Source organism: Schistocerca nitens, chromosome 2, assembly GCF_023898315.1.
Source record: "Schistocerca nitens isolate TAMUIC-IGC-003100 chromosome 2, iqSchNite1.1, whole genome shotgun sequence".
NCBI lineage: Eukaryota > Metazoa > Arthropoda > Insecta > Orthoptera > Acrididae > Schistocerca > Schistocerca nitens.
Genome location: NC_064615.1, coordinates 86,437,764 through 86,454,369, shown reverse-complemented (window position 1 = coordinate 86,454,369; position 16,606 = coordinate 86,437,764). Strand labels below are relative to the sequence as shown.

Here is a 16,606-nt window from a genome sequence, read left to right as displayed (position 1 = left end):
AATGCCATAAAATTATTTCTTTTCAAAGTTCTCCGCTTATCACCTCTCTGTAAATTCTCCATAACGCCTTACTCAACTGTAAGTACTCCCTCTTCATAACAATTATCCATCTTCAGCCTTCTGTCTGAAAATTCTGTCTTAATTCTCTAAAACATCTCTTTCCACACACTTATCACGCATTAAATTCTGTCAGGGTACCGCCCAGTTTATGTCACCGACCATGAGGATGATCTCTCCATGCATCAATTTCCATTCTTGGGGAATATCACTGAAAAAAACACTAAACTTACCGCTTCACGAATTCAACGAGAATCAGCCCAAAAGCATGTTCTCAGTTTACTTGCAAAGCTATTCTCTGTGAATCCGACACATTTATTACAACTCTTTTGTATCACAATGTTACAATACTGCCAGAGCTTAGTGAAACAGTAGTCTTACTCGTGCATTTCGCTGCTCTTCCTTGCTTATACACAAGCTTCAGAATTTTACCTGCATTACACCTGGTGTCTACCCTCCCTTCTGAACGATAGGGCAACTAAAAACTGCCAATCATCAATATGAGTAACGGATAGCCAGCGACCTCTTCTTCTTTCTTTTCTGCTAATAGAAATCTTCTATTTCTTCAAAACTTTTTTATAGTGATGCGAGCAGACATTCATTATTTACCGGGTCCACATATCTCTATTCACTTGCCAGAGGATACTGCATTGGTCATGTTCTGCTCGTTAGTCTGTGGGCTGGGTATCGACATTTCTATGATTTCTACAGGACCGACATGATTCTAAGAACTGTCATTGCGATCAAAGTTGTGCCTATTATTGCAATTATTTCTTGAAGCTCTCTACTTGGGACTTGAGTTCCACCTGCCATTGCTTCGAATTGGTTACTAATGTGACTGTCATCCTCTCCACTCCTCTGACGTGCGATTTGAAGGGATATATGTTTCTTGGTTGTTGCACCTGTACTCTCATCTCACTTTCCCTGTCGTAAGTTAGCACTTGGAGAAGAGACTGGAATTCTCATATTTCCTCGGTCGTCTGGCTGTGACTATCTTACATTATAATCCAAAAGTTAGCACTTGGAGAAGAGACTGGAATTCTCATATGTCTTTCCTAGGTCGTCTGGCTGTGACTATTTTACATTATAATCCAAAAGTTAGCACTTGGAGAAGAGACTGGAATTCTCATATGTCTTTCCTAGGTCGTCTGGCTGTGACTATTTTACATTATAATCCATATGGCAACTTGGTTAGCCATATCCTCACCAATTTTGCCACCTCATATGGTACACTGAGATATTGATACCTCCTCATCATTTCTATGAAAAACTATTTCGTATTTCCATAATCTGAGTAATTGCATTTTTCCGTCATTCATATTCTCAGTTTCGTTTGGTCCTGGGTGCTCTTCGAACATAATTCGTCCAAAAATGCCTGTTTTAACTCATGGTACCTTTTACAACCACGCATCAACCACTTTCTTGCAAAGCTTCCTCGCTGAAGAGTCCGCCGAAAGATTTCGGTTTTTGTATCAGATTCCACGACTTGGATAAAGTCCCCTCAAATGGTTCAAGCCCAATTTGTGTGTGAGGATTATTTGTGGGATTAGGAAAAAGCGCCTGCTATTGTTCTCAAATGAAGTGTCATCTCGTCTCGTCCTCATCATAGTCAGTTAACGTTTTTGCCTTGCTTTGTTTTGGATACGTTGATGTGTCACGAATACAGCATAGCCTTTCCTCAAAATCGCGAAGTTCCCCTCATACAGAACGCAAGTGTTTATTTTCAGTAGTGCTACCATCAGACATACCTGTTCTCAGCACTGATCTATTGTGACTCACAAGGTACTGAAATTCAGATAACGCTTCTCTGTTTCTTTTATTTCTTTCTTTTATTTCTTTTAGTTTGACGCTCCCTGAAGCGTAATAGTGACTTCAAAATTTAAGGGGCGGCAGGTTTCTAACCCAGGACGGAGGACGTTTAGATTTCGAATTTTCTTCAGTTTTTTTATTACAGAGGCCACTCAGCTCTCTAACCAAACACGCTGAACTACCGTGCCGGCAAACTATATCCACTGCACCATGTACACAGCACATAGACCACGGGTACATAACTGGAATCTATATCCTCTAGTAACATAGAAATGAAAGATGCAAGGCATTTTTCCAGTTATGGCAGTATACAGTTATCGTCAAGACCATTGTGAACTGACAATATTCATTGCAAAAGCACAAAAACCAAAGCCTTTTCCCCCAGTCAGGAAAATGTGTGAAGGCTGTCTGGCCGGCCGAAGTGGCCGTGCGGTTAAAGGCGCTGCAGTCTGGAACCGAACGACCGCTACGGTCGCAGGTTCGAATCCTGCCTCGGGCATGGATGTTTGTGATGTCCTTAGGTTAAAAGGTTTAACTAGTTCTAAGTTCTAGGGGACTAATGACCTCAGCAGTTGAGTCCCATAGTGCTCAGAGCCATTTGAACCATCTGAAGGCTGTCTGCGGGCGCCCCCACGCAGCAGTGAATTTCAGCACATCACGCTATCCAGCACGGGCGGCAGCAGCGTTGTTTTAGCGACGAGATAACGCAATTTGCGGGGCTGATTTCGGGATAATGCGCTGCGTTTGAGACAATTAGCCACGGGCAACGGCTGCGGCCGGCGCTCGCTACAGACTTAGCACAATCCACTAAAGCGAGCGACTCGGCAGCTTTCTGGCCGAGCGTCGGAGACAAGGAAGCAGCATCAAAACTGTGGGAACTCGTACACTAACAGCAGATCAACCTACGCGACGGCCACACGTACCGGGAGCTGAACGAATTCAAAAACTGGATAGCAAAGAAATGTTCCTATCACGGTTCTGATTTTCCTAACATTTGCACAGCTCTTCTGTTCTAAGTTACCGAACACTCACGAGACGCAAAATTTATTTCGCAACACTGTAGATTAATCTACAACTAACAATAACTGTACCACTTTTTTGGATACTAGCCACATTATATGGCAGTAAGTAACAAATAGGAGAAGCATTTCCATATATTACTTATAAAGCAAATATTAAAGCAAATAAATACTGTACGTTTTATTTGATGAACTGAGATATTTCAGTAAACCTACGGAAGTTCTGCTCAACATTATCAATTTGATACGTGCATGTTGTAAGGAAGATTAGCAAACAGAGATGTTCACTCCCTAACGCTTACTTTCACCATTACCTCATTAACAAATCTCAAGTTTCTGATGAATAGAGGTAGTGTTAGTGGTCATATGCTTTTGACGCATGCCTTAATAGGGTTTTAGGCACATGTTGCTTACGGTTTCAAATAAATACAAACCTGTCTGGTTGCTGTAATCTAGTGCGTTGCACTTATACCCTCAAAAGTCATTCATCCACGATGGACACCTGTTTGTGAGCTACAAGGTACACAACACGTATACATTGCATTGTGTACTCTTGCTAACACGGAATAACGGGATAAAAGAAGGTGTATTCAATGCATTGGGGGCCTTAACCTGTCAAGTTGGAGAAGGCTTTCGGTGCCTTTCACACCAAAAAGCAAAATATGAGGGGTGCGACCGGCATCGCATCCATATTCATAACTGTACCAAAAGGGGATTAGATTTCCTGGCATTAAAAATGGTACCCAAAAGTGGGAAACAGTAGATACCAATTAATTTCTTTCAGGAAGAGGCTATGACCAAACCTAAAGCTGTGAATAACTAAACGGATAAAAGTGATAAATGCAAGTTGTAGTGCAGTTGGATGCTGCAGTTACAGCAAATATCTACACTCAATCGGGAAAACCATAATAATTAAAGAAGTAAGATAGCTTCTTGGGGAAACCAGAGTCCCCTGATTGTCCAGTTCATACAGCCTTTCTCAGGAAACTGAGGACAGATTCCAGCTGCAGTAGCGATCACTTGGCTAGCTCATGAGGTAGGAGAACAACGTGTTTGAGACGGAGGGGGTAAGTGAATAGTATAGGGTCTAACTTAGTTAATTTAGGTTTTGTAACGAAACAATTCTCTCATGCGAGTATTGAAAACTGACTACTCAGAATGCCAAACAGACGTGCAGTTTCGCTTCCACAGCCAGAGAGGACACCTGGTGCTTCTCCTGGTGGTGAACATCAAACAGCGCACAATGAATACCATCTCAACAAATCAGAAATCAAAGATACTTTGTATAGCACAACAACATTTACAATTAAAGTTTATAAATGAGATATAGTCGCTGAGAGACAAGACTGACTAACAGTACTTGGAAAACTTCCGTTCTCTTGGTTCACACTACTGGATTTGAGAAGCTCATTCCCAAAAGGTACCAAATGTATAAAATCTAATTTGACAGGAGAAACAAAAAACATTTTACAACCAGAGTAGCATAAGAATACGTTTCATAGCTCTGTTACTGAGACGCATTACGCCAAGTATCGTTGTAATTTTTTCATTTGTTTAATTGTTATTGCGTAGAAACAAATATATCTGGTACCTGTTGGCAGAAAACTGTGTTAAATTTGGTAACTGTTATTTTGGAGTTAAATTATGCCACTATAAGCACAAAATGTAGTTACTTGTTTCATCTGCAGTGTTTTGTACGGTAGTTTTCACTCTTCCTGAGTTATTTTGAACTGTTATTAACTTAAAGATTTAGAAATATTGCAGAACAATTTTATTTCATTAAATATTTTACTCATTATTACCATTTTCACACAACCTGAACAATGAACTAAATGGAATTCCCAGACATTTTCTGCAGTACTGTTATCGCCATGCGCAACAATATCAAAGATCTGCTGTACAACAAGGTCTACAGGTGAGGAGGAGGTAATCCACGAACAGCTGTCATTCGTAAAGAGACTGACGTCATCACAATATCCTCTTCCTGGAAATGTGTGGTACATTACTTCGTTCCTAAGTACATTAAAGAGCATCCTTTTGCTACAGATTTGTGACTAACGTCACCGGAAGATTCTGTACTGTTATATTCATCAGTGCTTTTTTGTAAAAGGGCACATCTTCTTCTGAATATCCCGTGTCCACAAGCAGGTTAAACATATATTTTTTGCAGGCCTGACACGGCTTTTTAAAGTTTCGAATCCTTGCCATAGTATTATCATGTTTTACTGTTTTTCTTTGAGTTCTGTGTTCGGAATGAGGTGATTTCTCATAGAACGGTTAGCGGTTGTCAACCAACGAGATCTGTTCGAGCCTGCGAACTAATCCTCTTCACTTCCATTTTCTTTATGTGTTTTGAAGACGGCGTACGGACTTTGGACATATCTTGCCAGTTGACCCAGTTAACATCAGCACCTAACACATGCAATTTTTGAGTACCTTTGAAAAGGATGTTGTACACTTCTGGCAAAAGAATAGAACTTTTTTACCTTTTACAACCAGCCCAAAAGCCCTGTCTGGATGCATCTAGGAATTTTCTCTAACGGGAAAGAACCACTCTACTTGCAAATTGCCTTGATGTGCAGTTACTGAGGACACGAAAAGATTAAATTATATTTTGTTCTGCGATGAAAAGCTGTCACAAAACACTCTGACTGCATCATTTTGCTCCTTATTGTAAATAGGAAAGCAACAAGAAAAAGTCACGCAAACAAGAACATATTTCATTAGGTCCCCTATCCCCCCTCTTTCTCCAGCTAGAAGTGTAGTGTATTCTCATCAACAGATTTATCTTTTCCCACAATCGCAATACCGGGAATGTAGCACCACAGATGCCCTTATTAATAGGCCTGCCCAATTGTAGTTATAGGCAGAGGTTGATTTTGCATCAGATCAAAATTCACAGTCAATGAATTTTCAGGCAGCTGGTTGAGGTTCTGGAAAAATGCCTTCGCCCTGAATGTACGAATCATGCGTTGAACAACTATCTCCCTCTTCCCTTCTGTAGATGCAGCTGTTTCAAATTGCGTACTGTATATCAGGCATTAGCTGCAACTGCCCTGTTTCGTACTTTCAAACCCTAACTCGAATTTGGTAACAAATATCTGTAAAAGAAAATAAACTGTTATGACGATTAAATACTTAAATATGAACTAAATTATTTAAATGTTGCAATGAATCATAAGAACTCCCAGTACAGAAATACGAGTGCATGGTTATGAATATGAGAGTACGCTTTCTTGTAAAGTTCATTACAAAATTGTTTTTCAATTCTCAACCGAAATACACTCCTGGAAATGGAAAAAAGAACACATTGACACCGGTGTGTCAGACCCACCATACTTGCTCCGGACACTGCGAGAGGGCTGTACAAGCAATGATCACACGCACGGCACAGCGGACACACCAGGAGCCGCGGTGTTGGCCGTCGAATGGCGCTAGCTGCGCAGCATTTGTGCACCGCCGCCGTCAGTGTCAGCCAGTTTGCCGTGGCATACGGAGCTCCATCGCAGTCTTTAACACTGGTAGCATGCCGCGACAGCGTGGACGTGAACCGTATGTGCAGTTGACGGACTTTGAGCGAGGGCGTATAGTGGGCATGCGGGAGGCCGGGTGGACGTACCGCCGAATTGCTCAACACGTGGGGCGTGAGGTCTCCACCGTACATCGATGTTGTCGCCAGTGGTCGGCGGAAGGTGCACGTGCCCGTCGACCTGGGACCGGACCGCAGCGACGCACGGATGCACGCCAAGACCGTAGGATCCTACGCAGTGCCGTAGGGGACCGCACCGCCACTTCCCAGCAAATTAGGGACACTGTTGCTCCTGGGGTATCGGCGAGGACCATTCGCAACCGTCTCCATGAAGCTGGGCTACGGTCCCGCACACCGTTAGGCCGTCTTCCGCTCACGCCCCAACATCGTGCAGCCCGCCTCCAGTGGTGTCGCGACAGGCGTGAATGGAGGGACGAATGGAGACGTGTCGTCTTCAGCGATGAGAGTCGCTTCTGCCTTGGTGCCAATGATGGTCGTATGCGTGTTTGGCGCCGTGCAGGTGAGCGCCACAATCAGGACTGCATACGACCGAGGCACACAGGGCCAACACCCGGCATCATGGTGTGGGGAGCGATCTCCTACACTGGCCGTACACCACTGGTGATCGTCGAGGGGACACTGAATAGTGCACGGTACATCCAAACCGTCATCGAACCCATCGTTCTATCATTCCTAGACCGGCAAGGGAACTTGCTGTTCCAACAGGACAATGCACGTCCGCATGTATCCCGTGCCACCCAACGTGCTCTAGAAGGTGTAAGTCAACTACCCTGGCCAGCAAGATCTCCGGATCTGTCCCCCATTGGGCATGTTTGGGACTGGATGAAGCGTCGTCTCACGCGGTCTGCACGTCCAGCACGAACGCTGGTCCAACTGAGGCGCCAGGTGGAAATGGCATGGCAAGCCGTTCCACAGGACTACATCCAGCATCTCTACGATCGTCTCCATGGGAGAATAGCAGCCTGCATTGCTGCGAAAGGTGGATATACACTGTACTAGTGCCGACATTGTGCATGCTCTGTTGCCTGTGTCTATGTGCCTGTGGTTCTGTCAGTGTGATCATGTGATGTATCTGACCCCAGGAATGTGTCAATAAAGTTTCCCCTTCCTGGGACAATGAATTCACGGTGTTCTTATTTCAATTTCCAGGAGTGTATATGACATGAACAATAATCAACAATGTAGTAAAGTTTAAGTAATATTAAATGAGAGTAGATAGCAAATTGCCCTGTAATACAAGATACCCCAGAAGTTCCACGTTGTTCAAAGTTTCCGAATATTCAGGTCTACAGGAAGATATTATCTCCCTGCTGCTGCACCTCCGCCTAATGCTTTTCTCTGCATTTGAATAACTGAATGTGGGAAGAACTCACTTCTTGAAGTCTAATCAATTCAACTGTCAATCTTAACCCACCTCTCTTCTCTGGACCATTAACACATGTCTCATGTTTTGCGTTTGCAACATTTTCAACCATTCTCTAGCTATGTTGAATTCACTTATAAATGTATCTCAACATAGATTTACCACCCCAGTCTGAGAATTTGTTTATATTTTACTGACATTGTCTTCTTGGCACCTTTACCACATCCCTGATTGAGTCTGCACGTCTCCGGTGAAACTACATCAGTGTATGCCGGAATGAACTCCTTCTGTGAAATAGAATCTTTATTCTCATAGAAACTGTTATGGAACTCCTGAAATTCAGTTGCTAATAAACGTGCAGCACTGCAGAAGCCGCTGTCATTCACAATTAATTTGAGGCCTAACACTAGCATTTTTGTTTGCTTAGTTTGTTTCGCGACACTTTTCTTCCAGTTTTTCCAGTCTACAAACCCTTGTCCACGTATTTTCCGTTTTTATTGGCGATTCACAGTATTCATCCATCAGGCTCCATAATTTAATTAAAAGTCACAGTGAAAGAAAACGTTACAGACGTCCTTACAGAGTACAACGTCATTTAAATAAATGTCGGCCATGTTTGTGATGTCATTATCAAGAAGGGCAGTGATTGGCTTCCAAGATTTGGTACTTCTTGGAAACAAAATAAGACTCGATTTCGTACTCTTCGCCATGAACCACAAGTCTTAAGGGGAAATATATAACGGATTGGTACGTTTCGGAGTACATAATAGATCTTATAATATACTCGTAGGTAACGGATCTAAGCAATGCTGCAAATTCTTATCTCATTTTTCAATTTTTAGGATTTGGACCTAAATGTGCTGACCCATGAGCACAACTGCCGACTGGGAATAAGACAAAACAACTGTCTGGGGAGGACACCAATACCCTAGAGACGTCGTTGATACCAATAAGAAACACTCAAAACTCAAACGGTGCCGACTCTGTGCAATTTATTCAAATTCTTTGGTAGACATAGCCTCTGCAGCTTGTAAGTATCGGCTTAGGTCCATTCAATTATCTACATACGGTAATTCCTTACTCAAAGCGATTGGTACTAGTACCGTTTAAAGTACTGAATGTTCCGACCAGATGGGCCCTTACAAAAATTAAATAAAATAACAGCTCAAAAAATATAAAATCTTTTACTAAGACCAGTTACAAACAATAGTAAGTCACAGGTCCCCCAGAAAATTACAATAAATTGATAGACTCGGTGGCCGATTAAATAGGAAAATGCAAAAATTATTTAGAAGGTAGCAGCAATGTACAAACTTTTAAAAAAGATACGACACCATGGGCCGCTAAACATTTACCCAAAAACTGATTTAGGTTTAAAACTAATCTCGCAATAATGGCGGATTCTACGTGATTTCAAGGTTATAAATGTTTATCCAAGTGGTCTTTCTTTTTCTTTTTTTTTTTTTTCATGGAACGAGACAGTTAGAGAAATCACAAATCCTGACGAAAGGTTGGCTATAGACCTTAAATGACAATATTACAGAGGGTACAGCACAGTGGCCGATTAAATTTCAAAAGAGAGACCAAGCTTTATAGCTGCTGTCGGTACTGGGCCCGTTGGGTTGAATAGAAAATTACAGCAAGTTAAAATGGAAACAATTATTACTTTTAGTCGGGGGTCGACTAACAGAATCAAGCCACAAACAAGTAGAGCCTCGTAAAGACTCAGGGAATACCTCACTTAAATTACAATTAGAGCAACAGTTCTAATATTTGGGTTAAATCAGCGCAGTGGCCGTTCAGTCGCTTAGTTAAGAAGCCAGGCTCTACTAATAAGTCAACACTTCTAAAGCCTTTGACCTTGCCACACTTAAATTATAAGCAGAGCAACACTTCTAATTTTTGGATTAAATCTGCGTGCTGGTCGTTTACTTGAGGCAGCCAGGCTCTACTAAGAGCCACTTAAGGAAACAATTGAACAGTTCTAACGCCACGGCACATGCCGGTCTTAAATTACAAATAAAGCAACAGCTATAATTTACAAGTGACACTGTGTACAGTTTTAAGCAAGTAACCGTTAGAATTTACTCAAGGTGAGCTCGAGTTCTTGCAATTAGCCCGACTCTACGGCCGAATAACAACCTTCAAGAAAACAGTAGATACAGATTACAATTTAAAAATGCGTAACTCTCAGAGCCGAACAGCAGCTCTGCGGAGGGACCCCGCATCAGTGTCCCATTTTGGCTCCAGTAAGACCAAAACATGTAATTTAGCTGCCTCACTCGTGACACTGAAACACACTAAAAGTGAGTCTAAGTTTGGGACTACTATTTGTCGGTACCACACTCACGCACTCACTACAGCTGCAAAACGCATTACAGTCTATAACAGTGTTCAAAGAAAACAACAGAGAAAACAGGTTCATGACAATTCCATGAAAGCTCCTGGGCAAAGGCCGAAGTGTGGGGAGCCATTAACCAACGTCGTCATCCAAGATCGCCAAAGCACAAAGTCTGGATGACAAAAGGGGAGCGAATACGATAAGGCCACACACTTACAACCGAATAAGGCAGTTTCCGCTACTAGGTGATATCATCCGACGCTTCCACGAAACCATTGGTTCCGAATAATAATCTGAATCGGTCTGACACTACTAACGTCTCACATTCGCTTGCTTAAATGTTTGACGCCGGGTGAGAAATAACCACCAGGCGAACGCAGTAGCTCAGTCGCCATGAGAAAATCGTAAGCTCAAGCGCACACGCACCAACCCGCGCGCCCGGTAATGGTGGAAAATTCACTGCAAGACGCATCGGGATCACGTCTGCACTTCCCGCCCGGACCTCCAGCTTCCGTCGACACGGCGGCGTTCCCGTCACTCCACTACCGCTTCCGCCCCTCCTCAGACCTCCAGGCCGTCTCCAGCGCCTCCTAACCCGCCAGCGCCCTCTACGAAACTCAACTCGAAGCAGCAAGCTCGGTATGATAAGACGGACAACTCAAACAAGAACGAGCGGGCACAGCTCAATAACCATTTAAAATATCATAAAAATTATAACAATAAAAACGCCAAGGATGATGAGATGCATCCTATGCTGCGTATCTATACACATATCATTTTATTCGCAGATACCGGTTTCACGTCAGTATACAGGGTGAGTCACCTAACGTTACCGCTGGATATATTTCGTAAACCACATCAAATACTGACGAACCGGTTCCACAGACCGAACGTGAAGAGAGGGGCTAGTGTAATTGTTTACTACAAACCATACAAACTGCACGGAAGTACGTTTTTTAACACGAACCTACGTTTTTTTAAATGGAACCACTTTAGTTTTGTTAGCACATCTGAACATATAAACAAATACGTAATCAGAGCCGTTTGTTGCAATGTAAAATGTTAATTACATCCGGAGATATTGTAACCTAAAGTTGACGCTTGAAACCTCCGACGTTCAGCTGCAACATACATCGCGTTTCTACAGAATGATCTGCCAACGTTGCTCGAAAATGTCGCACTGGAAACGCGTCGACGTATGTGGTATCAGCATGATGGTGCACCTGCACATTCCGCAATTAACACTAGGCTGACCCTTGACAGGATGTTCGACGGGCGTTTCATAGGACGTGGAGGACGCATAAATTGGCCAGCTCGGTCTCCTGATCTTACACCTCTGGACTTCTTTCTGTGGGGTACGTTAAAGGAGAATGTGTACCGTGATGTGCCTACAACCCCAGAGGATATCAAATAACGTATTGTGGCAGCCTGCGGCTACATTACACCAGATGTACTGCGGCGTGTACGGCATTCATTACGCCAGAGATTGCAATTGTGTGCAGCAAATGATGGCCACCACATTGAACATCTATTGGCCTGACATGTCGGGACACACTCTATTCCACTCCGTAATTGAAAACGGAAACCACGTGTGTACGTGTACCTCACCCCTAATTGTAATGTACACCTGCGTCAGTGAAAAAGACCAATAAAAAGGTGTTAGCATGTGGACGTAATGTGCTGTTCCAGTCTCTTCTGTACCTAAGGTCCATCACCGTTCCCTTTGGATCCCTACGCAATTCGGTGCTCTCCGATACACAAGATCGAACAGCGGAGGAGTGGTACTCAAGCGTCAACTTTAGGTTACAATATCTCCGGATGTAATTAACATTTTACAATGCAACAAACGGCACGGATTACGTATTTGTTTATATGTTCAGATGTGCTAACGAAACTAACGGGGTTCCATTAAAAAAAAACGTAGGTTTGTGTTAAAAAACATACTTCCGTGCATTTTTGTATGGTTTGTATTAACCAATTACACTAGCCCCTCTCCTCACGTTCGGTCTGTGGAATCGATTCGTCAGTATTTGATGTCGTTTACGAAATATATCCAGCGGTAATGTTAGGTGACTCACCCTGTATATGGAACATCAATTCACAATGGTTACATTTTCATAACGTAGAATGACATTTACGGAGTCCCACAGGCAAGTTACCCACGGTAAGAGTCAATCGAGACGGGTAGGCTGTCGTAATAAAATTGAATACACCTAAGAGACAATTGTCAAAAGTTCTGACGATTTTATAGCACATTGTTCAATAATTGTCACCCTGTAAGTGATTAACATTCTACGATCACAGGATAATGAAAGAACTCGATAAGCCATTGCAAAAACCGTCAGAATGTTGGATGTAATCGTGCCAGCGTGGATGCATTGCGTTGCACAGGTGCCGGTGTCAGTTTGTCGGATAGCGTTGCTCTTGGTCGGTGAAAACAGGGACGGTTAACGCTGGAATTGTAGTCCGATGATGTCTTCTATGTGCGTAATTGGAGACAGATCTGGTGATCGATAATATGTAGAGCATAGTGAGTTAAAACAGCAGTACGTGGACGAGATACCAGATGGCAGTTATAAGAGACGAGGGGCATGAAAGGGAAGCAGTGGTTGGGAAAGGAGTGAGACAGGGTTGTAGCCTCTCCCCGATGTTATTCAATCTGTATATTGAGCAAGCAGTAAAGGAAACAAAAGAAAAATTCGGAGTAGATATTAAAATTCATGGAGAAGAAGTAAAAACTTTGAGGTATGCCGATGACATTGTAATTCTGTCAGAGACAGCAAAGGACTTGGAAGAGCAGTTGAACGGAATGGACAGTGTCTTGAAAGGAGGATATAAGATGAACATCAACAAAAGCAAAACGAGGATAATGGAATGTAGTCAAATTAAATCGGGTGATGCTGAGGGAATTAGATTAGGAAATGAGACACTTAAAGTAGTAAAGGAGTTTTGCTATTTAGGGAGTAAAATAACTGATGATGGTCGACGTAGAGAGGATATAAAATGTAGACTGGCAATGGCAACGAAATCGTTTCTGAAGAAGAGAAATTTGTTAACATCGGGTATAGATTTAAGTGTCAGGAAGTCGTTTCTGAAAGTATTTGTATGGAGTGTAGCCATGTATGGAAGTGAAACATGGACGATAACTAGTTTGGACAAGAAGAGAATAGAAGCTTTCGAAATGTGGTGCTACAGAAGAATGCTGAAGATAAGGTGGGTAGATCACGTAACTAATGAGGAGGTATTGAATAGGATTGGGGAGAAGAGAAGTTTGTGGCACAACTTGACTAGAAGAAGGGATCGGTTGTAGGACATGTTTTGAGGCATCAAGGGATCACAAATTTAGCATTGGAGGGCAGTGTGGAGGGTAAAAATCGTAGAGGTAGACCAAGAGATGAATACACTAAGCAGATTCAGAAGGATGTAGGCTGCAGTAGGTACTGGGAGATGAAGAAGATTGCACAGGATAGAGTAGCATGGAGAGCTGCATCAAACCAGTCTCAGGACTGAAGACCACAACAACAACATGTGGACGAGCGTTAATCGATTCGAAAACACCTCCTGGAAGTCGCACCGCAGACCGTAGGTTGCAATACTTTTGCATAGATGATGGATGAAGCTTGCACAGGACGGACTATGGTGGAGAATTGTATCAAAGTTTGCACTGAAAACGCCAACTACTCAAATTAGAAATTTTCATAACAAATTTAGAGCACCGTTTCGGCTACCTTTGTTGGGTGTTTGAAATCTCCTTCAGGAATATTCTGATGTGGATGTAAAGCTAATTATTTTAATATAATATAGAATGTAAGTATCCAACATTTCTAAACGATCAACATGGAACTCGTCACATTTTCTGAGAACTTTGACTCTACGTATTGTAGATGCATGTGGATTGCAAACAGACACAGGAATCGAAATGATTTACTGCTATATCACATTTCTCGCTATTTGTCAATGCGGTATGCTTCCACAGTTCTTTACACTGAGCAACCTCTAAGTGGACGTTGCAGAACATTCAACGGCCAGTTGTAATTACATTCACTAAGTTGGCATCAATCCTATCTGTATATCGATAGTTTTCTACATAGAACCACCTTACACTATGTGATCAAAAGTATCTGGACACCTCGTTCAAAATGACACACATCGGTAATTCTGGAATTCAGTATGGTGTTGGCCCACTCTTAGCCTTGATGACAGCTTCCACTCACGCAGCCATAAGTTCAATCAGGTGCTGGAACGTTTTTTGCCGAATGGCAGCCCATTCTTCACGGAGTGCTGCTCTGAGGAGAGGTATCGATGTCGGTGTTCCAAAACATCCCAAAGTTGTTCTATAGGATTTAGGTCAAGACTCTGTGCAGGCCAGTCCACTACAGGGACGCTAATGTCGTGTAACCACTCCGCCACAGGCCGTGCATTATGAGCAGGTGCTCGATCATGTTGAAAGATGCAATCGCCATCCACGAATTGCTCGTCAACAGTGGGAAGCAAGAAGGTGCTTGAAACATCAATGAAGGCTTTATGCTGTCATAGTGCCGCGCAAAACAACACGGTGTGCAAGCCCCTCCATGAAAAACACGACCACACCTTAACACGGCCGCCTCCGAATTTTAGTGTTGGCACTACGCACGCTGGCAGATGACATCCACTTGGCATTCGCCATACCCACACCGTGCTGTCGGATCGCCACTTTGTGTACCGTGATTCGTCACTCCATAGAACGTTTTTGCTCCTTACAGCAAGCGAGGCGTCGTTTGGCATTTACCGGAGTGATGTGTGGCTTATGAGCAGCCGCTCGACCTTGAAATCCAAGTTTTCTCACCTCCCACCAAACTGTCATAGTACTTGCAGTGTATCCTGATGAAGTTTGGAATTCCTGTGTGAAGGTCTGAATAGATGTCTGTCTGTTACACATTAGACCCTCTTCAACTGTCGGCGGTCTCTGTCAGTCAACAGACGAGGTCAGCCTGTATGCTTTTGTGCTGTACGTGTTCCTTCACGTTTCCACTTCACTATCACATCGGAAACAGTGCACCTAGGGATGCTGAGGAGTGTGGAAATCTCGCGTACAGATATATGACTCAAGTGACACCCGATCACCTGACCACGTTCGAAGTACGTGAGTTCTGCTGAGCACCCCATTCTCCTCTCTCACGATGTGTGACTACTGAGGTCGATGATATGGAATACCTGGCAGTAGGGGGCAGCACAATGCACCTAATAAGAAAATCGTACGTTGTTTGGGGGTGTCCGAATACTATTGATCATACAGTGTACGTTTACTCTGCCGCATACTTTTTAGAACAAAGGACCACGTACACAGCTGATAAACAATTGTGTGCTTTTTGCTATAAACATCTAGGGAAGAGAGCGGAGCTAGAACTAGGTACCTCGTACAGGGACGCATCCTCTGGCGGCTGGTCGCTGGTGACTGCACCACACAGCGTGTAGTTGGCCCACGTGGCATTCTGCTCGTTGCGGTACCACGTACCTGACCAGGTACACAGCTTACTGGCGTACTCCTGCGAACAAAGTGTTGATGTGATTTAGCAGTGAAGGATGGTTAATTCGGGGGAGGGGCTCAAACAGTGAGGTCATCGGCCCCATCGGATGAGGCTGGGGGTTGATTTGGAGGAGGAGACCAAACTGCGAGGTCATCGGTCTCATCGGATTAGGGAAGGATGGGGAAGGAAGTCGGCAGTGTCCTTTCAAAGGAACCATCCCGGCATTTGCCTGAAGCGATTTAGGGAAATCACGGAAAACCTGAATCAGGATGGCCGGACGCGGGATTGAACCGTCGTCCTCCCGAATGCGAAGGGAAGAGGTAAGGATGGGGAAGGAAGTCCGCCGTGCCCTTCCATAGGAACCATCCTGGCATTTGCCTGAAGCGGTTTAGGGAAATCACGGAAAACATAAATCAGGATGGCCGGACGCAGGTTTGAACCGTCGTCCCCCCGAATAAGAGTCAACGTCGCTCACGCACAGTTTTAGCGCTCAAATTCCAAGTCTAACATAACATGTCGGATTATATAGACTGCCCGAGATCCGTCCTCCGTGACATCGCATATGAACAATACGTGCAACACACAGGAACCCGCAAAGCATAGGGGCTTATATTACGTACTACCCAATCATACCCCTCTTCATGAAATGTCTTTTCAAGTTTATTTTTGTAGCTATCGGACTATCAGCCTAAAGTATTTGAGCTTCACGTAGAGATCACACTGTCTCACGAAAATAACCTGACCATGTGCCGAAAATGAATTCTGAGCCTTGGTAAAATTTGCTGTTTTAAAGAGCGCGCCGCAGGGCGTAGTGTGAAGCAGTCGCCCTCCGTTTCTCGCGGTGGCACCGCTGTGGTAATCGCAGCTTTGGTGTCGCCCTCTGGTGGAAAAAGGGGAAAGGTTGCCGGTTCACGTGCATTTAAGGGGGGGGGGGGGCTATCAGCTCGGCGGTTGGTCAGT

At 43.7% G+C, this 16,606-nt stretch overlaps 1 protein-coding gene across 1 annotated transcript in view; it reads right to left on the bottom strand.

Annotated features, from left to right (window-relative positions):
- Nucleotides 1–16,606, bottom strand: part of LOC126234847 (secretin receptor-like) — a 163,673-nt gene that overhangs the window by 72,515 nt on the left and 74,552 nt on the right. Inside the window, exon 4 of the mRNA XM_049943588.1 lies at nucleotides 15,533–15,664. Within this exon, the coding sequence (XP_049799545.1) occupies nucleotides 15,533–15,664 (132 nt within the window). The remainder of the gene's footprint in view (nucleotides 1–15,532; nucleotides 15,665–16,606) is intronic.